The sequence below is a fragment of the Cnephaeus nilssonii genome (assembly GCF_951640355.1).
Source record: "Cnephaeus nilssonii genome assembly, chromosome: 9".
Taxonomy (NCBI): domain Eukaryota; kingdom Metazoa; phylum Chordata; class Mammalia; order Chiroptera; family Vespertilionidae; genus Cnephaeus; species Cnephaeus nilssonii.
Window position 1 is genome coordinate 23,428,770 of NC_137080.1, and position 24,250 is coordinate 23,453,019.

At 41.3% G+C, this 24,250-nt stretch overlaps 1 protein-coding gene across 2 annotated transcripts in view; it reads left to right on the forward strand.

Annotated features, from left to right (window-relative positions):
• Nucleotides 1-10,289: 10,289 nt before the first annotated feature.
• Nucleotides 10,290-24,250, forward strand: part of MYB (MYB proto-oncogene, transcription factor) — a 34,367-nt gene continuing 20,406 nt past the window's right edge. For both annotated transcript variants that reach the window (XM_079781360.1, XM_079781361.1), the window contains exons 1-8: nucleotides 10,290-10,339; nucleotides 14,607-14,724; nucleotides 17,183-17,254; nucleotides 18,773-18,865; nucleotides 19,113-19,333; nucleotides 21,027-21,261; nucleotides 22,695-22,775; nucleotides 23,232-23,336. In XM_079781360.1, the coding sequence (XP_079637486.1) occupies nucleotides 10,317-10,339; nucleotides 14,607-14,724; nucleotides 17,183-17,254; nucleotides 18,773-18,865; nucleotides 19,113-19,333; nucleotides 21,027-21,261; nucleotides 22,695-22,775; nucleotides 23,232-23,336 (948 nt within the window). In that variant the 5' untranslated portion in view covers nucleotides 10,290-10,316. The remainder of the gene's footprint in view (nucleotides 10,340-14,606; nucleotides 14,725-17,182; nucleotides 17,255-18,772; nucleotides 18,866-19,112; nucleotides 19,334-21,026; nucleotides 21,262-22,694; nucleotides 22,776-23,231; nucleotides 23,337-24,250) is intronic.

Sequence of the window (24,250 nt, forward strand, 5' to 3'; positions counted from 1 at the left end):
TAGGATTGTCAGTTTCTTTTTACCTTTTATAACATGGCCACAAAAACAATTTAAAGTAAACATTTAGCTGGCATTAAATTTTATTTGGCAGCACCACTCAACAGGAAATCCAATTATCTATGAAACTAGAGAAAAGCACAGATAATATCACTTTTCATTTTATTGATAAATTTTAATTTTTGACTGGCCCTAGTCTCAGATTCTTCATTGCTAACATCTTTCAGGGATGCTACTTCCTCTGAGACAGCCAAACAGAAGGCAAGGACGTGTGGGGTGTTTTGTTGAGGTAAAAATGGAAAGATAGGCGAAAGGCCTAAAAAAAAAAATCCTGAAATTGACATAATTCTTGATTTAAAAGCTCTGTTCAATTTAACCCAGTGCATGAAACATTTATGGAGTATCTACAAAGTGAAAAATAACTTGTTACATGGAGATTAATAGAACCCCAAATATTGACTTCTAAAGTGCTTGTCATAAACCATCGCATCAGCATCACCTGAATCCCAGTAAGGCCAGTTGAGTTAGACTCTCTGGATATGTTTACTTAGGAATCTCTGTGCTGAATGGCAATTCTTATGCCACTAAAATATGAGACCTGCCCGGCCAGCATGACTCAGTGATTGAGCATCAACCTATGAACCAGGAGGTCACAGTTCAATTCCCAATCAGAGCACATGCCCGGGTTATGGACTCAATCCCCAGTGGGAGGATTTGCAGGAGGCAACCAATCAATGATTCTCTCTCATCATTGATGTTTCTATCTCTCTCTCCCTCTCTCTTCCTCTCTGAAATCAATAAAAATATTTAAAAATATATATATGAGACCTACTATTCCAAAGGGTGAGAGAGACATGAAACAAAGGTTGGATGTAATTTAAGTATTCTGTTAAAGGCACTGAAGCATTCACAGTGTGCCATGGAAGTCTTTCTTGAGCAGAAGGCCTCCAAACTGAGGCTGGGGTGATGATAAGCAGGAATTAGTCACCAAAGCAGGATGAGAGGAGAGCAGCAGGCAGAGGGTCAGAATGAGCAGGGTACCTGGGTACAGATCCTCATGGCATATGTAGTGACATGTAAGCAATGGACTCTTACTAGCTCATAAGTATAACATGAAGAGTCTTAGATATAATGCTAATGATTTTGATCTTTAACCTGTAGTTCGGTTGTTTTTTAGGGTGAAGGGGACATTAGTCGAGGTGGTAAGGGAGACATATATAGTGTGATGACCCAGATATACTGGTCAAGAGCCACTACTATAAGTAGAATTTTAAGCAAAGGAGTATTATGACCAGGTTTATGTTTACAAGTTTTTCTGTCTGGCAGCTATAGCAAGAATGGTTTTAAGGAGGCTAGCCCAGCATCAAGGAGTAGGTAAATGTCTAAACTGAGGTGGTAGTAGAGGGTATAAGAAAAGAGGGAAACTATGGGATAAATTTTAAAGAAGTGAACTTAACAGGAATTTGTGCTTAGTTGAATGTTGGAGCAAGAGAGAGTTTAAAGTGGTTCCTCAGATTCTGGCCTGACTAAAAGGTGGTGATGCCATTCACTGAGAGAGAACACCAGCAAGTCAGCCTATTCCAATTTCAAAACTTTGCTTGGCATGTTCTTTTGAATGAGTCATTCTATGCAAAAACTGTTGACAGTCTTCAAAAGGAGCCAATAAAGCTATAACATGGCACAAGATTATATATCACTCCACAGGAGCTGAATCAGGTATTGCATTAATAAAATCTGTTCCCACATTTTATTTACAAAGAAACCTATTTACTATGAAATGCTTTGGGAGTTTTAATCAACATTATCATCATGAAAATTCTGTTATTCTGAAAGATACCTTTAAGTATATTGCAGTGAGATTTTTTTCTAGGAAGGAAGGAAGGAAGGAAGGAAGGAAGGAAGGAAGGAAGGAAGGAAGGAAGGAAGGAAGGGGAAAAGAAAGAGGAAAGACACAATAGTGATTGGAAAAGATGTCAGTTTTACCAAATGAATTTTACAAAGACTAAGAAAGCTTTTCCTTCTTGCTGAAATTAAGCATTCATTGATTTTATGACTGGTTCAAAAATGGATGGCTCCTTGATGTAAAAAAATGGAATTCAATATTCTATAAAGATATATTAAAATAAATAAATAGAGATAAATATGTAATGATAGAGTGGAAAGGGAAGAAATAAGATACAGACAAACACTGTGTGAAAAAAGCATTTTTTTCTTTATTGATTAAGGTATTACATATGTGTCCTTATCCCCCTATTGCCCCCCACCCCCCTGCTTGTGCCCTCACCCCACTAGTGTCTGTGTCCATTGGTTATGCTTATATGCATGCATACAAAAAAGCATGTTTTGAAAGAAAGTCGTTCCAGACTCAAGTTGCCAAAAGGACAGCAATCTATGCAAATATTAGAAAGAAGGCACTGCTAGTAAGATTAAGCAATGGTTTTGATATAAGGTTATCATCTTTTACTTGAGGACTGAATTGAATCCATGTGAGGTATTGACAATTTGAGTAGAATTACAGGGAAAAAATGTAAGAATGAAAAGTTGGAGGCTACCATAGGGTAGTGGAAAGAACTCAGGATTCGGAATGAAAAAAACTGGTTTTCAACAATCCCAGCTCTTCAACTTATTATGTGCGTGTAACCTTGGCCAAATCACTTCACCTCTCTCAACCTTAGTTATCTCCACCTGAAAATGGGGAAAATAATATGGAGGGGGACTATAGACAGAAAGACAAGAACTACTATAAGGATTAAACGAGGTAATATATGACAAAAGCTCGTTGTATCTCTAAAACCCAAATATAAGGCATGGGGGTAGGGGCAAGCTAGGGGGGAGTGTCAGTGGGGGAAAAGGGGGGTATATGCAATACTTTCAACAGTAAAGAATTAGAAAAAAAACAAATATAAGGTATTATTGAGTATATTTTAAAAGCGCACACATATAACAGCTTCAACTAATCCCTCATGAATTGTCATCAGCACTACAGACATTTCTGTGTATACTTGTGCTTAAAATCCTGATCCAGAAACTTAGTATGTAGAAAGGTAGAAGATACTGTCTCTCCCTTCCAGTTTGTAACCAATAATCAAGATGAGATAAGGCACGTTATAAAATATAAAGTGATAGATATATAGATAGATAAATAGGTAGGTAAGTAAATAAATAGCAAAGGAAGGTATTAAAGATCATATGCTCAGTAAAGGGCAGGAAAGTAGGCCTTATCACAGCTGACATGTGCGAGCAATGATTGTGGATTAGGGAAGTCTAAGATAACCTCATGAGAAAGCTTGGGCTTTAGCTGGGCATGAAGGATGGGGGGGGTGGGCGGGCGCTTATGTAAGTAGAGAGGAGGAAGGAAGGCATTGCAGGCAGGAGGCATGGTGTAAGCAAAGGCCCTGAGATTGCCAATGGTTTTTTAGAGGGAGGAAACAGAGTGAACAGAGGGTGGTAGGAGATAAGGTTGGAAGGTAGGTTGTGTTGTGAAGTAGAATGACGTGCAGCCAGTGCACTCCAGTCAAGCTACACAGGTTGTCTATAGCCTGGGCCCATTCTGATTGGTCAGTACATGAGCCACCAATTATTAAACACCATCACCCCTGGGGGCAAGGTTGTGTGGGCACAGAAGCCAGAGCAAGCTCAAGACAGGGAATGCCAAGTTAAGGAGTTCAGATCTTATCTTTTCAACATTAAGAGGCCAATTATGAGTTTTTAAACATATGACTAAACCGCCAAAAGTGGTTATAGTGAGATTGATTCAGCAGTGAGGTGAGAATGGGTGGGGGAGAAAGAGATCATAGAGTGGAAAATAAGTTAGAAGCTGTGAAGGTAGTTCATGCTGAAGTAATGATCATCTAGAAGAGAGTGGTGACAATGGAAATGGAAAAGAGGCCTATAATGTGTAGGAATCATCTAGCAAAGGGCTCGGGTCTGTCTTTCTAAAAGCCCATGCCTAGTACAGTGTCTGGCAATGAGTAAATACTGTGTGTTTATCAATAAAAGAAATTATGAAAACATTGTCAGGCTTGGACACCTTATTGTTCTGTTGCTTATATAAGTTCCTAAGTGTTATTGTCATTGTTGTTTCTGTTAGAATTTCTATTAATAAAAGCTTGTTATTTTGTTGACTGACTTGGAAAGCTGCCCTTTTACATTTATAACGTACTAGAGGCCCAGTGCATGAAATTCATGCATGGTAGGGTTCCTGGGCCTGGCCGGCAATCAGGGCTGATCGGGGCCTTCCTTCCCTGGCTGCCGGCTGCTGGCCTGGGCTATCCTTCATTCCGTGCCTCCCCCTGGTGGTCAGCACATGTCATAGCAAGGGATCGCCCTCCCAGTCGAACTCCCACAGGGACAATTTGCATATTAAGCGTATAGATAGATAGATAGATAGATAGATAGATAGATAGATAGATAGATAGATGTGGGGAAGTGTAGAGAAGGAGGAGGAATTGGGTAAAATAATTGTGAGAAGAGATAGGAGAAAAATAAATTCTATAAACTTGTTTGAGGACTTTCCCCCAAAGTTTTGAGAAGATAGGACTGTCACTTGAGGAAAAGTTAGCTATTCCAAAAAGCATATTTTCTAAAGTAGGAAGAGGTAAGGCCTTAATCCTTTCAACAGTGTTTTGCAAACTGTGGTTCACTATCTATAAGCAGGGCACAAAACAATATAGGGTTCCTGACCAGGAGTTATTTAGGGTAGAATAGAACATAATAGATCAGATTACATGGTTGGTACTATGAGGTGAGTAGTGTTTGGTGAAACTTTTTTTTTTTAGCTCTGCATGAATATGTGTGTGTTTCTGTGTGTTGAGATGAGATGAAAAATGGGTTTCTTATTGTGAGTCACAGCCAAAAATATTTGAAAACCACTGCCCCAAATACTTTTCCTCAAAGTAAATGAAAACCTGTCAAAATCAGCTGACAAACTACATGAGTCTATCTAAAGAAGAAAAGGCATACACACACACACACATACACTGAGTGGCCAGATTATTATGATCTCTGAATGCATAATAATCTGGCCATTCAGTATAGATAGATAGATAGATAGATAGATAGATAGATAGATAGATAAGATAGATATATTAGAGGCCCTGTGCATGAATTTGTGCATGGGTGGGGTCCGGCCAGCCTGGCCAGGGGGAGGAGACATGGGTGGTTGGCCTACCTGCCTGCTGGTCAAACTCCTGGTCGAGGGGACAATTTTCATATTAGCCTTTTATTATATAGGATATACACTGAGTGGCTAGATTATTTTGCATTCAGAGATCATAATAATCTGGCCACCCAGTGTATAATTTCCTTTGCTCTGAAACAGATCTCTCCACCTAGCCCCTACAGCCAGTCTCACCTTTGAACCTCTTAAGTATTCTCCAAAGTCTTTTCCTTGATCATCTTTCTATACAAATGTATATTAGCAAATCCATGAGGTTGCACAATTGTTGCCTTCATGCAGATAACTCTTGAACATAGCATTTACTCAGTGTTGCCCTGGTCAAGGTTTAACCACCAGTATTCTGGGGGAAGGCCCTATTTATAGTACTTGCTGCTATTTGTGGTATAAATACTACATCCTTAGCCCTTGCAAGCTACCCACATGACTTCACTGAACACAGAATTGGAAAGATATACAGATTAGCATACATTACACAGTATTTCTACCATGCAGATATGATAGAGATAAATAACCTCAGGAGCATATGTAATAGTAAAGTGTAGCAAAATAATTAAGAAATGATTAGCTTTAAATATTTATTGCCTTTACATATATATTTAATTGTAGATTTATATAATTTCAATTTTAATAATGTATGTGTCTAACAACTGGCTCACAACTGGTTCACTCTAGTAAACCACTGTCTAGTTCAACCTCTCCAGCAGAGTCTGATTCCACACTCTCTAGCACCTGCCGAACAACTCTACCCGGATCTCTTCCATATGAAACCACAAACTTAACATACTGAAATCTAAACTCACTTTCCTCTTTGAATCTCCTTAGCGCACACTTCTCTTCCACTCTTGACTTCCCTATTTCTATTAATGGTGCCTCCAAGAGCCATCCAATCAGTTACTAGTCTTGAAGGTTCTGCCTATGTAATGTTCTTCTGATCTGCCCCCTCCTTTTTCATTCTAATTAGGGTTACTGTCCTAGTCCAGAACAATTAACTGACCTCATCCCCTTCATGTTCTTCTCATTCTGATTTATGTGATAATACTATTAGATTAATTTTTCAAATGTAGGTCTTCCATGACACACACACATACACATACACATACACACTTCTCTCTCTAATCTGGCCTTTAAAGCACTCCTTGCTCCAAGCAATCTAGACAGCTCCTTGTTGCAGTGCTTGGAATATGCCTTGTGGTTCCTGACTGTATGCTTTTGCTCACACTTTACCCTTACACAGGAGTGTTCTTCCTTCATCATGCAAAAAAACTCATACCTTATATTCAAGACTCCATTTCAATGGCGATGAAAATATGCAGGTTGGTTGTCATAGGAGCATATAAGTTTATGAGAATCAGGAGGTCGGGAACACACAGGAAATGCAAAATCCAGGAATCAGTAATTTAGTCACTATTTCATATGGAGGCTCTAGGAAACATTGTGCTTCCCCCGTGGTTATTACTAAAAGTTTACTGCTAGCCAACATGAGGTTTATCTCAAACCTATGGATTGCAATTATACATGATCCAGCTGTCTGTCATTCATTAACTGAAATCATCAAGAATTTTATGTATTTTCACCATTTGGTGTTTACTGTAATTATCGCCCTCTTAATGTTCTGACCCAAATTGTGTTGAGGTGGTGGGGAAAGGTGAGCAGTTAGAGACATAGAGTCCCTAAGGCCTTGTCTGTCACCATCATTGATAAAATTCATTCATCTTTGAGACACTGATCACAGGTATTAAAGAGCTACCACAGGCTCAGGATTTCTCAGTAATAGAAGCAAAAACGTTGCACTAAAGATTGTACCTTTTACACATCTTTCTTCCCCAGTGTTCAGAGTAAAATAAAATGCTTTACGTGCTTGCTTTCCTGAGGAGAATCGTGATGACAATCGGTAAGTGATTCCTTTTCTTCCGAATTTCAGAGATGAGGCTGACGTTTCGTAGTAAAGGAAGAAGGAACAGACTGACACAGCCCTGTGGTCACTTGGTATCAACTTTCCCGCGGACTTGAGTTAATTTGGGTTAGTGAGAGCCCGAATCCTTAGCGCAGGAGAGGTGACAGAGAATAAAGTAGGGGAAGGTGGTGAGAGACTACTGGCAAAGGTAAAAATGTATTGAGCCAGATTGACAGTCAGTGGTCTGGACACCTCTTCCACCATAATCACTTGGGTACTTGTCTAAGAGGCAGATTCCTGGGCCCTGCGTCAGACCTACTGAATCATTGTCTCCAGGGGGACTACCTGGGACTGTGCATTTTTCATGGCCACACCCAGTGATTCTGATACACACTGGAGACTAAGGATCACTGGTTTCATGTAGGCCTGCAGCCTGCATACAGGTTTTGAGCTCAAAATGATTTTTTACATTTCTAAAGCGTTGGTAAAAGAAGGGGGGGGGAGAAGAAGAAGAAGAAAAGAAAAGAAGAGGAAAGGAAAGAAAAGAAGAGGAAAGGAAAGGGAAGGGAAGGGAAGGGAAGGGAAGGGAAGGGAAGGGAAGGGAAGGGAAGGGAAGGGAAGGGAAGGGAAGGGAAGGGAAGGGAAGGGAAGGAAAAAGAAAGGAAAATTATACGGAACACAGCCATCTGGCCCTTTCTAGAAAAGTTTGCTGACTCCTGCTTAGTGCTTTGCAATTAAAAGCCTGTGTCTGAAGTTAGCACTATCCTAGCCCTGCCACAGCTAAAATAACTGATTCCGCAGATTTTTTAAAAATTGAGAGTAATGAAAAATATATAAGGTCATCTAAAAATGTGTTTGTAATTAAAGTGGGAAAAGGAAATGTATATAGTTACAGTGAACATTCTGCAATGTTTTTGAAAATATATTTTACACGCACAAGAATTTAGGGTAACTCCATTATATTCTATCCTCCCATATACTTACCAGGTGGCAATATATCCCGAATTAGCCTAGTAAGAATCATTGCATGTATACTGTTTATTGGACTAAACTTGCCCCCAAATATATTTTTGTCACACATACAAGGAAAAATGTGAACTGATACCCCAAAATGTCTGGGGAATGAAAGTAGTATAAATTCTCAAAACAACACATAGGAAAATGATGCACAAAGGAAATATTGGAATTTGGTATCTTTCCCCTTAAAAGGAGTTTAAGAATCATAGAGCCGTTTTAATGCCTAAGAAACCTAGGCAAGAGGCTATGAACTCACTTTGGGAAGGGTTCAGATATTCTCAATGTGGCAGAGGCTCAGCGTTTGGGAATCATGCCAGTTAGATTCATAAAATAATCCCAAAGACAGAATGCAATTCCTTTACGGGTGGTTTCTAGATGTCTGTTCTAGATATTTTTAAAATGTGTTTATTTTTGATGTGGAGAAACTTTGTTAAAGAACCTAGCAATAAACACCGGCTTTGAAAATATATAAACTTACAAGTGACTTGTCTTTCAGAATTGTGAACTGAAATATCTCACAATAATTTTGTTTCAGTGCTGTTGTTTTTCTCACAAAGAAAGGAATGTTTTAATCTTACTAGCAACTAACATTTTTGATAAGAATTTAGACTGTATTTCAATTTTTAAGAAACAAAGTTTAAAACACCAGATAAAGTCTTGAAACCTAACATGCTTCGCCATTTAATAAAATTATGACTCATTTCAGTAAGAAAATGCTTTTTTAGTAAGAAAAAAATGCTTTCTGAGCTAAGTTTGAACTGCCGGGGCACATGGGACACCCACAAACCCAGTCAGCAGAAGTCTCAAACTCCTATAAGATTAAAGGAAAAATAAATTAGTGTATACAGAGAATGAAAAAAAAAAAATCCCCAATGGTACAAGTCTATAAACGGAAGTAAAACTAAAACTCCCCTAAAATCCCCCAATCATCAATCCTTATAAATACAGCACTTATCTTCTCCCTTTGCTTCTCTTCGGGAGCCCCTAGTTAAATGAACACGAAAGTTGTGGACGATTTTTAATCTAGTAAAACACTAAGCATGGATACCGACCTCCGTATTACAAACTGTTTAACTTTTAAAACCGCGCGTGCAAACGTGGGGTTTCTTGAGTTCTGCTGGGGCGCGCGGCTGGGAGCCCCGTGGATTTGCAGGTGTGGGATCCAGCGCGACCCCAGCGCGGGGCCGGGCGGAGGCGTGCCGTGGGCGCCGCCGGGGCCGGGCAGCGTGGGTGGGGCCGGGCGTGCACCCGGGTGAGAGTGCAGGGCCTGTGACTTGCACGAAGGTGGCGTGTGGGCTCCAGGATCTAGGAGGGGACTAACAGCTCCGCGGGAGTGTCCCATGCGTGAACCGTGATCGCTCCGGCTCCACTCGAAATGTGTGTCCTTTTGCACTAACGAGTTAAATTAGAATTTTTTTTAAAAAAGACCTAGCCTAACTTCCCATGAAAATAGATGCTCCCATCCCTACTATCCGCCACCCCCGTCCCCATCTCCAGAAATCTGAGTTTTAAACCCGGCCTAAAACCCAATCCCTAAGGCGGCAGTCGCGCCCCCCTCCCCGCCCCGCTGCGCGCCCATCGCCGCCCCCGCAACAGTGAGTCAGAGCCCAGCGAGCTCGGGTTCGGGTGCCCCGGAGCACGCCGAGTGGGAAGGCGGTGGTGTGGTCACCGAGCAGGAGAGAGGCGGCTTCCGCGCGACGTGGCGCGGGCCCTCGCGGCCGGGGCCGGGGAGCGGGGTTGGCGCAGGAAAAGGCGCCGCCGCAGCCCCCGGCCACCCCTCCCTGGTCCTGGGCTCCCCGCCCGCGCGCCGCCCGGGCCTCGGGGCGCGCCAGGCGCAGCGCGGCGGCGCGGGAGCCCGAGAGGAGCGGCGGTCGGGCCAGCTCCGCTGCCCGGCGGGCGGCAGCCAAGGCGACCGTGGAGGCGGCGGGCAGGGCGCGTGCGCACTGCAGGGGCGCCAGATTTGGCGGGAGGGGGAGTGTCCAAGGCTCTTTGTTTGATGGCATCTCTGTTTACAGAGTTTACACTTTAATATCAACCTGTTTCCTCCTCCTCCTTCTCCTCCTCCTCCGCGACCTCCTCCTCCTCCTCTTTCTCCGGAGAAACTTCGCCCCGGCCGTGCGGAACGCCGCTGCGCAGCCGGGGAGGGACGCAGGCAGGCGGCGGGCAGCGGGAGGCTGCAGCCCCTTGCGGTCCCCGCGGCTCCCGGCGGAGCCCCGCGCCCGCCGCGCCATGGCCCGGAGACCCCGGCACAGGTAACGGGGAGCCCGAGAGGGCGGCCGCGGGTGGGGGCGCGCGGGGCGCGAGGCTCGCGGAGAGCAGGTGGGAATTCGATCCCGGATCTGGTGCGGGGCTGTCAGACCCTGCGAGTACTCAGGACCTCTGCCTCCGCGGCAGAAGCCGCTGGAAAGACCGATGAATGGAAGAGTCTGTGCAGGAAAGGTGTCAGGACGTCGGGAAGCACAACCTGCGGCTCGTTTTGCAAGTTGCGTTCCTCTGTCGGGGAGAAAAAGCAGAACGTTCCTGCGGGGGCATGAGCGGCGCCCACCCGCCCCTGGGAGCCCACTAGGTCCCTGGCTTGATGCCGCGGCTGTCGGCGAGGGAGTCGCAGCCTAATTGCTGGATGCATGACGATTTGTTTGGACTGGGAAATGCCGAGCATATGGCAGATATAGGGAAAATGCCGGATTGTGTGGTAGCTGCAGGTAGTTCATTTAAATTTCATTCATTCTTTATGGAGTCTCTAAGAAGAGCGTCAGCTGACAGGCGGCTGGAAAAAATATATATATTTTCGGGGAGGGAGTGAGTCTCTACATTTGCAAAATTGGTGTAAGCCCTGGCTTTGAAGGTTCTAATCATTATTCTCTGGGAAAGTTATTATTCCTAATGCCAACATTTCACACGCGCCGGCGCCGCACATGTCACCGCGCTTGGGGTGGATGGGTGAAGTCCCCTTAGGTTTTGGCCAGACGGAGGGCACCAGGGAACGGAGCGGGAGGAACACACGGGTCCGAACTGTCAGTTACTGGCGCCCTGGCTTCCACGCGTCCCTGGACTGCCCGGACTGGACGCGCGGGAGCCCGCTAAGAGCGGCCGGGTTCGGGGCTAGCCCGGCGGCCGTCGGCGTTGCCACTCAACGGAAAGGGACGGAGCCGGGCAGCACCCGAGGCGCTGCCGCGCAACCGGGACGCAATCCCCGAGGGCTCTCGCCCTGGGCTAGAGGCTCCTGGCGAGGCGCGCACACGTGGATGCGGCCGAGGTCGCCGGCTCCTCCCCGCACAAGTGCTCCCGCCGCCTTGGGTCGCCCGGGGCGGAGGAGGGGTGACCGGACGGACCCCAGCGAAGAGGTCTGGGGCAAAGTTCCCGAAGGCAAAGCAAACCCAACCCCTTGTCCTCCGGGTTGTTTGATTTTCTTGCACTTGATTTGTCTTTGAACCGGCTATTGCCGGTCCCCGCGCAGCACTGGGAAGTTGCAGGGAGCGTGGGTGTGGGCCCTGCAGCAGCACCCTCGGACCCTGTCTGGGCGGGTGGGGAGCCGCGCCGAAGCCTGGCTGGGCGCCGGAGGAAAAGGGAGGCGACTTGGGGGGTGGGGGCCGACTCCCTGCGCCAGAGCGGAGCGGGGGTTCTGCTCCTTAAGTGGTTTCACCTTCGCTTTTGAGACTGCACAGTAGAGAGCCAAGGTCGCCTGTTTTTTTTTTTTTTTTTCTGAGAGCAGAAACTGGGAGGAAGTGGCGGAGGGCTGGGAAGGGGTGCTGGGAGGAGGCTGGGTGGACGCTCCGCGCGGGGAGCCCTAGATTGTCCCGGCGGGGCGGGGCGGGGCCTCTGGTTCCCCGCGGCTCCCAGGTAGCGGAGGGGGGGAGGCGGCCTGGAGGGGCGGGAGCCTTGAACCTGCCTCACGGGGGGGAAGAGAAACCCGGCTGCGGGCCCGAAGCCGTTTCTTGCAAGGCCGGCGTCAACTGGGCAGGGATTATTAACCAGGTCAGCGAAATGAGTCTGAACCCCATTTCTAGAATCACAGTAGCGGCCACAAGACACTTCCTCCCGCTCCCCTCCCTCTTCCCAACCCCCAACACCTCTTTTCTTTTTTCGTTTCTTTGCACGGTTTGTTTCCTTGACAGAATGTAATATTCATAGTTGTACTCTTGTAACCACACCAGGTCTAGCAGGTGGGGGAGTCGAGTGCATCAAGCCTGAAATCAGCCTTTGAAAGTTCTCTGACTGTTGGGTCTGAGATCTTGTCAGTACAGATGAAGGAAAAGTTATTTCAGGCCCTTCGTAGAAATTAATCATGCTACTTAGGCGACCCGGACAACTCGGAGCAAGGAAATCACATGCAAATCTCCAAGGCGAGCCCCCGTGCCTAATCTCCTGATGCACCCAGGAGCGTGTGAGCAGCCCCGGGCTCGCCCTGCTCCCCTCACGGCTCCTTCAGGACCTGCGGAAGTCACACGCCACGTTTCCCCCAGAACGTTGCTTTAGGACATCTCTGCTTCTGTGCTTCATTTTTAAGAGGCACGGAAGTCATGGAACCATTATTTATTAGCACTGGAAAGTACCTTAGAAAAAAATAGAATCCAAGCGCTTTAGGTAGACGCAAGGAACTGAGGTCCTGAGAGAGAGAGGAAGTGATTTGTCCAAGTCAAGCAGCTAGGTGGAGGCAGAACTAGGACTGGCACCTTTGCCTCCAGAATCCTAGTCCTATTTGATGCCTGTTCTCTCTCAACTGATGTTGGCTGCCCCCTATGGGTGGCTGAGTATGTTGCTTGTTTCTGGGAGTTGAGCTGTTTTAAGAGAGAAGTTCTGAAAATGTAATCTCCAGATCTCGCCAAACCTAAAAAGTTAAATTGAGTTGAATCTATGGGTCACTTTCAGATTACTCTGATTTTCTTGGAATCCCGGATATTTCACAAGGGTGACACTTCATTTGGGGGATTTCCAAGGAGTTCCCTGTGAATCTTTCAAAAGATGCTGACCTACAGCTCTGGGCTTCTAATCATGGTTTCACTTATGATGCTTGTATTTTTTTTTATTAAGGGAAACTATTGTAATTATTAATCAGAAGTTAAGAACCTATGTTGACACTGCAGAACTTCAGGCTCTTTCTTGAGGGATAGACACTAAATGAAAGAAATGGTTATAGATTATAAGTACAGTTTAATGTCCTTTTTTGTGTGTGTGATGGCTTTTACTTTTGGATCACATCCTGCTTGTCACCATGCATCCTGGGCCTTCAGATTGTTGCCTCAAATAATAGTTTTAAATTATAAGAACCTCAAATTTAGGATTTTTGGCAAGCACTTTTGTTTGACTTATAAAGGGTGGGTAATGTATACTTATAAAATAGTTTGGGAAGACATATCTAATATGAATATAAACTTTCTTTTTAAAAAGAATAAGTTACATTATGATATTGCTTTATATCATTATTTTATTAGTCTCAGTGTTACAATAATAAATTTTATTGAAGTTCTTCAGTTAGTACATTTTTCTTCATATCTTAATTTGATAAGTAAAAATTATAAGTAAAAGCAAACTGTGACTGAAAAATTACTCTCATCTATTCAGAATATGATTAATAAACATTAAGTATAGAGTAACTTCAAAAGTCATCAAAATTCATAGTTTGGGTCAAGTAGGTAAAAGAAAAGGCTCTTTTAAAAAGAGTAATGGGTTCTTTTTAAACCCATCTTGGGGAATTCCTTAGTTTTGAATTAGGTGCATTTTAAGATATTTCAAATACCATTCAGTCAGAGATTTTTGAAAAAAGAGTAAGTAAGATTCTGACTATCAGGTGGCCTAATTATACACTTAGTCACTCTGGAAACTGAGTATTGTAAATGTGGCCACAAGTTGGATCACCTGGCCTAGACTTTTGAAGTGTTTGATATTAATGTTATTTACAAAGGAGATCACTTGAATGTTTTATTCTTCCTCGGGTTTTGTTTTTTTTTTAGATCCTTTCCTCTTGAATTCTCTTAGTCTTCTAATCTTGAAGGAATGACTATAGTTATATTGTTGGGTATATTACTCCCTGAATGTTTTTCTCTTAATAAAACACCAGTCCCATTGGAACAACATAACTGAGTTATTTATTGTATTTGGGAAATATTGTTTAAATATTGTGATGTATGCCGAAGATCTTGAGTGTATACTTACATAAAGGATATGGGCTCTCGTACCTTTTATTGTCCTTAATATTAAGTTTTAAACCTAAACCTTCATTGGTTGGAAGGTTGCCTGCCAAGTGTGTAACTTGTCACTGGTCTAACAGTAACAGCAGGTTTAAACATGCAGAGCATTAAGCAAGTGCCAGGTCCTTTGCTGTATCTGTGGAGACCAATAACAGCAGAACCAGTTTCCAATACTAGAGCAACAGAATGCAGTAAACAATCTTGTGCAAGTTTTCAAAGTTTTATCATCTTAACCTTTGAAAAGATTGTTGAGTTTTTGTGGAATTTTTGTAATCCAATAATTTAAACCTTCTTGTTTCAGTCTACATCTGCCCATTTTTTATTTCTGCAGCATATACAGTAGTGATGAGGATGATGAAGACATTGAGATGTGTGACCATGACTATGATGGGCTGCTTCCCAAGTCTGGAAAGCGTCACTTGGGGAAAACTAGGTGGACCAGGGAAGAGGTAACGAATCATGTTATTAAAACCTGGGGAGGAAAACCTAGAATGTATTAATTTATTAAAAACAAAATTTCAGCTAAACTACAGGTGCTCAAACTCATTGTCAGGCTCTTTGAAATTGTATCCTAGCCTGCATGTGCAGCATACTCATACTTACCTCTCACCGCTCCCCATAAGTGCACTATACCATCAATATCCAACCCTTTCGTAGTTCTTTGAATGTCCTCTTAATTTGTCTCATCTGTGCTTCCTGCTGCCTATCCTGTTCTTACCCTTTTGCTCCACAACTTCTTACTACTTCTTCATTACCTGTGAAGATATCACCTCTTCTTCAAAGCCATCCTTCACTTTCCCAGGATGCATCCTGCAATCATTGGACGCATGTTCTTATTATTGCTGTAACATATATGCCTCTTCCAGGAGGCGACAAGTCTACTGAGGGCAGGGCTACACATCTGTTCATTTTTGTGGTCCTTGAACCCAGAAGTGCTTAACACAAAGTGGACTATTAACAAATGTTCCCTGAACAAATAGATGAATTGCTATTTCCAAAACCAAAACAAACAAAAGCGTAAAAAAGACCTCATAGAACTTGTTTTAATGAATTCACTTAACATTCTTGAAATATAATCTCCAGTATTTCACAGAGCCATATACATGGAGATCTGTTCAAAAAGCAGTCGATAAACTACCATTTGACCCAGTGACCCCACTGCTAGGAATGCACCCTAAGAAGCCTGAAAGAATATATGCACCCGTGTGTTCATAGCAGAAAGAATCTATGCACCCCTTTGTTCATAGCAGCATTATTTACAATAGCTAAGATCTGGAAATAGCTCAAATGCCCATCAGTAGATGAATGGATTAAAAAAACTGTGGTACATTTACCCAATGGAATACTATGCAGCTATAAAAAAGAAGGATCTCTTACCCTTTGAGACAGCATGGAGGAACCTGGAGATTATTATAGTGAGCATAATAAGCCAGTCAGAGAAAGACAAGTATCACTTGATCTCACTTATATGTGGAATCTAATGAAGAAAATAAATTAATGAATAAAACAGATCCAGAGACATTGAAACATGCAACAGACTGACTTATTTTGGGAGGAGTGGGCGGAGAGAGATTAACTCAATAATTATATGCATATATGCATGGCCCATGGACAAACAATAGTGCAGAGAAGGCCTGAGGAAGGGCTTGGAGTGGAGTGGAGGGGGCCAACGGAGCTGGGGGAGAGAAAAGGGGACATCTGCAATACTTTCAACAATAAAGATTTTTTAAAAAGCAATCAATAATGGAAGGAGATATATCTGCTTACCTTTTTCTGATAGCTTATCGAAAGCTTGATCTTTGTAGGAATGAAAAAATATTTAAGGAGAAAATTATTAATGTATAGGAAAAGTTGCTTTTTCTTTGAAGTTTCAAAAATTTTACAATTGATTTTTTTTAAGATTTTATGTTAGAATTAATAGTATTGGCTCTTCTGCAGTTTCATTCCACCCTGCTTCACATAAACCAGAGCTCCTCTTGTTAGGCAGGCAGGATTTCCAGTAAGGTCCATAGGAAATACATAATTTACTTATGGAGATTTTGACGTAGATGGTTCTTAGACATATCGAAGTTCTATTGTTAACACTGGTTTCCTAATTCCCATGTCTGTGTCATACCAGGGATCCACATTGTGTGTGAAGTTACCTGTGCAAAAATGTGAGGGTTCTCTTTCACTTGGTAGATCATGTTTAGAAAGAGTGAACTGAAAGATTTTCCCCTGATCTTTGGTGTCTTCTGTGTTCTAACAAGTTTGTTCTATTAAGTTCTGTATTCTAGTAAGTTTAAATTATGCATATCTTGATACAAAAACTAAATGACTTTTCTTACATCATACATACCTTTAAGTTTAATTAAGAAAAGCTATCTTCCATTTTTTTATTTGTAAGAGGTTAAAATAACTAAATGTTAGGATGGTGGTTGAGCTAGTTCTTACTTGAGATCCTATCTATTGCCATGTCTAGTTAAATGTCTTGAATCTAACATTGGAGTTCTTTTTTTCCCCCCACAGAGTAAAACTTTTAATAGTTACCATGTTTTAAACATTCAATTAGCCAGGTATTATGCTAAATGTTTTGCATAGTTACTTCATGTGATCCCTAAATAACCCTGCTGACATCAGCATTCCCATTATATAGATGACAATACTAAGGCCCAGAAAAGCAAAATGATCAAGCTTATACAACTAATTAATATCTGAGTCAAGGTTCAGTCTTTGGTCTCTCTGACTCTAAATAAATCTATGCTCTAAATCAGTATGTCACATTAATTATCTGTTGTATTTGGATATTTTGAGAGATTTTTTTTGTGTGTGTGAATTAGGTTATTGAATTGATTCCCCTTTACTCTAACTTGAATAGAGTTTTACAGTAAATGACTGATGTCCTTGGATTACCTTTAAATGTCTTAGGATGAAAAACTAAAGAAGTTGGTGGAACAGAATGGAACAGATGACTGGAAAGTTATAGCCAATTATCTCCCGGTAAGTTAGTAATTTTTTCTTTCTGTAAAAGGAAATCTCCCAAAGATTTAAGTAAGATATTTTGGAAGAGTATGTTAAGACATTACTTATTTGCTATATATAAGAAGTTGGGGGAGAAATGCCTCATCCATATCCTGTAGTGTATATTATAATACATATAACTGGGGTTTCTGAATCTATTATTAAAGGATTTACAACATTTTCAAATGTTTGCTTCTTATTTTATCTTTTCATTTGTTAGATCATATAAATATCTTTTCATTTATAGGATACTATAAATTAGCACTCTGGTGATTTGTTATATGGTAGACGACTGACCTTGTGATATTTCCCCCAAGCCAGCGTCTTTTAAATTTCCCTTTTTAAAAAAAAAAAAAAAAATAGCCATATTTTGGTACCCCAGTTTAAAATTTCTGAGTCCTTCTAGACTTGTTTCCCTCCCCATCCCCTACACCTAAGTAGTGACTAAGGGTTCTGGAATTCCTTTATCATTGGTCTTTTAATTCTCCTCACTATTCTCCCTTCCCTCTTCTATAGATGATTACCGTGGCTTCCTAACTGGCTTCCCTACTTAGAGCTTTCCACTTTTTTATCCTTTAGCAGAGGGAGCTTCCTAAAATGCAGCTGTACCTTATCTTTTCAAAACCAACAACAGTGACCTAGTTTCACAAATTAAGTGCACTGCCTGGACCTGGCACACAGGGTCCTCCCATATGGCCCCAACATTCAGCTCCAGTTCTGTTTCTGACTTCCTCTCTGTAAGCAGATTTAGTTGAGTTCATGTCTGCCTTCCCTCCTCTGGGCCTTTGTCCCTGGTGATGCCATGTCCTAGAGTGTTTTGCATAGTTACTTCATGTCCTTTAAAGTCCATAACAAGAGCTTTTCCGGTCTCCTCATAAGGAAACATCATTTCTCCTTCTAAAGAGGTTTCTTTTCCCACCCCAATATCATTTTGCTTTGATTTCTTCTTGCATATGAATCAAATTCTGCCTTCTATTCATTACGTATTTGTCTTTTCCTTCTTATAAGATTACAAGCTCTTATAAGGTAGGGCCTATCTTTATTCATCTTTGTTCGGAATATTAACACTGGTGGCCCTAAATTGAAGCACATCTCTTAGTTTGAATGGGAGTCACTAGAGTGGGTTTCCATAAAAGCTTGACCTTAATATGGAATCCCTAACAGGCTTAGTCTTAGTCTTAGGTACTTTCACATGCAACAGACTGAGGTTAAGGTTAAGTTAAATTCACAGCCATACATGCAGTATGATGCTCCTTTTGTTCACATGGCAGGACTGTTGCCCTCAGGAGGAAGAACTTATCATTTTAGATGCAACTTTGATATGTTCTTTAGCTGTCAGTAATGAGGGATAGGTGGGCTCTCCAAACATGCCCTAGAATGTTCTTGATCATTGTCACTGTATATTATCTATGTATGATTCATGTTATAACAAAATGTTAGTGTGCACTTATCACATCATATCTATATGACAATGCATACTTTATCTTATTTGTCTAGAATCGAACAGATGTGCAGTGCCAGCATCGATGGCAGAAAGTACTAAACCCTGAGCTCATCAAGGGTCCCTGGACCAAAGAAGAAGATCAGAGAGTAAGTTCCTTCTTCATTGTTATATGAATCATAATTAAGAATATTCCCCAAACTACTTCCTTGAATATTTCCCAACTTGAAGAAACAGGTAAAGTGTGCAAACGGGAAGCAGAGGAATTCTATTTCCATATTTTAAATGAATGAAAGCAGGTTTTTAGAAATTTTCTAAAGATCTTGTAACAGAATGATTACACTGACTCATTACATAACATTAAAACATAGGTTATTTTTGTGTGTTTATCTGAAGGTGATAGAGCTTGTACAGAAATACGGTCCGAAACGTTGGTCTGTTATTGCCAAGCACTTAAAGGGGAGAATTGGAAAACAATGTAGGGAGAGGTGGCATAACCACTTGAATCCAGAAGTTAAGAAAACCTCCTGGACAGAAGAGGAAGACAGAATTATTTACCAGGCACACAAGAGACTGGGGAACAGATGGGCAGAAATCGCAAAACTACTGCCTGGACGGTAATAATATGTCAAAAAAATATATTGATTGGGAGGAATGGGGGAGTGGTTATTGAACAGTCTGTTTTAAATGTATCGTGAGTGAATTACATTCCATCGATCGTGTTTCATTCATTAAACCAAGACCCATAGCTTTTAGAACCGGAGATCTTAGAGTTTATCTGGTTGAGTACTTCCAGAATCCACCCAACCAACAGTGAGCCTTGAGCCAAGTCATTGAACTTTCCTCAGCTTCACTTTCCCCATATTTAAAATGAGCAATAACTTACTTCACAGGGCAAGTGTAAGTGTCAAGTAAAATACATGTCAAAGCACATTGTAAACTACAAGACTCTAAACACACAGAAGGAAACTGAGCTTAACAGTTTGTCCCTGCTCTAAGTTCACAGAGCTGCTAAGTGACCAGAAGGACCCCCCTATCATTTTCCTGATACCAGCATTTCATTATACCACTAGGCTTAATTTTTCTCTTTTAAAGAAAGACATAGTGTAGTTATAGAATTATCATACTGCTTCCAGGTTTTCAAATAATGTCAGTGTTATCCTTTCTTTCTAATGAAAGAGGCACAAAAATGACCTCATTCTAAGGGAAATGTATGGAAGCTCATTTTTTGCCCCTTCCCCTATTTAAACAGTTATAACAGATAATTTTGCGGGGGGGGGGGGGGGGGAGGGGAAGCTTACATAAAAATATGTAAGACAAGATATTTTAAATATTTTTGTTCTTGAGCTTTCTAATTCAAAAGTGGAAGAAGGGTCATTTCAAAGAAGGCCATGGCTCTGATGGTTTATCTGGTGTTCTCTTGTGATGTTCCCAAGCATTTCCTCCCTTGTGATTCAGTGGAGGCTTGGAGAATTCAGGAGGTTGATAAAAGGACTCCTTTTCTCCCATATGGTCTGAGAGGATATGCTGTTGATTCTTCTAAAAATTTAAGGGGCGATTGAACTTCCTCTTTCTTTAGCATACATTCCCCACCCCCCATCGAAATAGTAAAAGGGAGGCTTTTAAAACGGTTTTTTAAAATTGAGAAACTGTTTTCCTAAGAATTGAAACACTTTAGTAAAAATGCTTTGCAGTTTGAAAATACATTGGGAGTTAGCATTTCTCCCTTCTGGATCCCGTTTTCCATTCTCACCTCTGTCTGGTTACCAGAACAATTTGAAATGGTTTTCAAAAGATGGGAGATTTTTCACTCAAAAATGTCTGGCTGGTGCTATTGGCGATCAAGAGAGGACAGTGAGGTGGCAGCAGCATCATTATCATTCACCCAACTTTACTGAGGACCTGTTGTGACGTCTGTGTAGCCCCCACTAAGCCAAATCAAAGGAGCAATTTTCTAGGACAGCTGGAACTTTAAGTTGTATTACAGTCTTATACCAGTCAGAATAGATAGGAAAGGTAGTTGTATTGAAAATACTCTTGTCAAGGAAACAAAATGGTTTAAGGATTTCAATATTTATAGAAAACTACAACTCCATATTATGTAATTAAGAGAAATGTATGGAATTTAAATTAGGTAATAGGGAAAGCATGATTTTAGGAGGTAGAAAAGACTGAAATGATTAAAAAGAAATGACACTATTAGTGGACCAAAAGAAAAGGTCTCTGTTAGGAACAGTTTTCTGTCAATTAACTCTAATCTGAATTGAAGTTTTTGTTTGTGAAATTTGAATGTGATATATTTCTGTGCAGAACTGATAATGCTATCAAGAACCACTGGAATTCTACAATGCGTCGGAAGGTGGAGCAGGAAGGTTATCTACAGGAGTCTTCCAAAGCTAGCCAGCCAACGGTGGCCGCAAGTTTCCAGAAGAACAGTCATTTGATGGGCTTTGCTCATGCTCCACCGCCAGCTCACCTTCCTCCAACTGGACAGCCCTCAGTGAACAATGACTATTCCTATTACCACATTTCTGAAGCACAAAATGTAAGCCATTCCCGAGAATTTTGTTTAACAAGAGAGGTGGTTATTTTAGCTCCAGGTAATAATACCCTGTAGTTGCATACTTTTCAGAGAGCTTTCATAAACAGGATCATGGCATAGGTATTGTTCTTCCTGATATGGTTCTGGGAACAAGGGCATTAAATGATTTGTCCATGGTTACACAACTCATAGAGACAGTGTAGGCTACAATCCAAGTTGTTCGATTCTGATGCTGCTTATAATCTAATTTGGAGTTTAGTGTTTGAATTTAAACTTACTTAACAAGGCCCTGCTGAAGAAGACTGGGGAAATAGGGATGCAGCTGTAGTCAAATATTTTTGTCTTCCAAAATGAAAGTGAACATAATATTATATTTAAAGAGCAGATAGTTCAACATTGAAATTCAACAGATAATTGTAAGTTCCATTTTGATAGTGATGGAACAGAAATGCCCTAATTTATTTATTCTGTGTTTACCTTCATACTCCAAGACAGGAGCAATGTTTTGTGTTTTTTTTTTAATTTTTATTTATTGATTTTAGAGAAAGAAAGGAAGGCAGAGAGAAAGAGAGAGAGAGAGAGAGAGAGAGAGAGAGAGAGAGAGAGAGAGAGAAGAGAACATCGATTTGTTTTCCACTGACTTATGCGGTCATTGGTTGATTCTTGTATGGCCCTGACTAGGGATCAAACCAGCAACCTTGGCATATGGGGACGATGCTCTACCCAGCCAGGGCTCAGGAGCAGTTTTGTGACACTATTCTCTGGTGTCTCCTTTTATCCTTCTTGGATCAGTGTGATTCCTTTTTCATTTCATGATATTTATACTTAGGGAAAGAAATATTCTTAGTGGGTGGAAAGAGAAGAATAAAGAGAAAAAAAAAGCAAGAAGCTTTTATTTTTATAGTAACAATAAGAAACAGTGAAATTTACCCAAGAATACAGAGCTCATATGCAAATTCTACGCAAAACATATTTGTGAAGAGTTTTGACATGTATTTGACTACAGACTTTCCAGAAAGGTCTCAGTTCTGTGCTATTTACTAAAACTCATATTATCCCCAGAGAAATGTTTTTATTTATAAATAGCTAGTGTCATCAGGTTTTTCCCACCAAAACTCCTTTCATGCATTTATGAATATATTTTAGATGTATTTTTCTCTTAGGAATACTTCCTGTCAGGATCAATGATGAGCACTTAAAATTTTTTTCCCCACTATGTTGCTTTAGCTATTTAGCCATTGTTAAAAGCCTGGCTAAAATTTCAAATTAGAGGATTGTGTGTGTGTGTGTGTGTGTGTGTGTGTGTGTGTGTGTGTAATGTTTAGTGAATTTGATCAGTGAACTATTCTTTTTCTCAGTCCTCGAGCAAGCCAAGTGCCCTGAAGCATATGTAACCATGAATGATTCGTCCTTTGTTTTGCTTTTTTTGTGTCTAGGTCTCCAGTCACGTCCCATATCCTGTCGCATTACATGTCAATATAGTCAATGTTCCACAGCCTGCTGCTGCAGCCATTCAGGTAAGACCATTTTAAGGTCATTTCCTAAAGAACCTCACTAGCTGTTTAAGGCACCATTTTTGAGACATGCTTTATTTCTTTCTTCTAAACACATATTGTCACCTGACCAACTGAAGTAAAAAAAAAGCAGGGACAAGTGGAGAGGTGGGGGAGCTCCAGCCAGCCATCTACCAGTCTTCACTTCTAGAGTGAGTTTGCTCAGGGATTCTCGGATTCTCTCATATTATAAACAACTCATCAGTCAGCATCCACTTTAGCCTCAGATGTCACATCACTCTCTTACATCCAGCATAACATTCTCAAAGATTTCAACTGTGGCCCAATTCAGTTTGTATTGGTTTCACAGCCAGGTTCTTTGGGCTGTGTGTTCCCTCTTGACTACAGGCCACAACCATTGTGTTTACAGCTTCCATTCAGGCCCTTTTCTTTTTTTCCTTTCTTAACTTTTAATTTCAGAGACACTATAATGATGAAGACCCTGAGAAAGAAAAACGAATAAAGGAATTAGAGTTGCTCCTAATGTCAACTGAGAATGAGCTCAAAGGACAGCAGGCACTACCAGTAAGAATGTCACTGTGGGCTGAAATGGGAGGAGTGTGGCTTTACCCCAGTGCTCTTCTGTATCTTTTTCCTTCTCTCCTAAATATTACATAGTTAAGACTCTATATATCCATTAGTGACATTTAAACATGCGAAGTTTTGTGTAATAAAACCCAGTTGGTATAAGAATGTTGACTAAATTGGAAGTAGTCCTTTTTATGTTGCAATAGAAACTCAGCATCTATTAGTGATTGTCATCATTGATTTTTTTTTCTTTAGAAGGACTGGAATCAATTCAAAGACTATCAAAGATAAAATGAAAGAAACTATTTTGTACAAAGCTTTGTATCTGTATGATGCCTATTCATTTCATTTTTTCTTTATTATGTTTCTTAACCTAGATTTTCATACTTTATTATTTCATACATGATTTGATGCATGTTCGGTGTATACATGTGAAAAAGATGCATATACTCTCTCCATGAATAACATTAGCTGCTCTCTTTTGTGTGCATATGTGAAAGCTGTGCGAACCATTACTGAATGTTGACATCTTTTTTAGTGATTGAGCAGCAAACTGGGAAAGCAGCTTGTAATTTGTAACGTATGTAGTTAGCCAGCCAAGTAAATAAAAGAGATGTGATACAGAGTAGGTATTCTTAGGAGTAAAAACTTTGTTGGTTAAATAATACAATTATTATGTGCTTATGTTAGTTCGACCACTTTTTAACTTGAATGTTTTGCAATTTCTCCTGTTTCGTGGTCATGCTGAAAGGAGACTTCTGTTAATTTGCTCTTCTGCTTTCCTAACCACGTTGATTTGGCACCCCGTCTCTGCATCGGTGCAATCCTTTGCATTAGAAGGGGGTGGAAGCAACAAGAATATGTGCTGAGAAAGGCAACTCTAACTCTTGCATTCTCCAGCCTTTATGTAG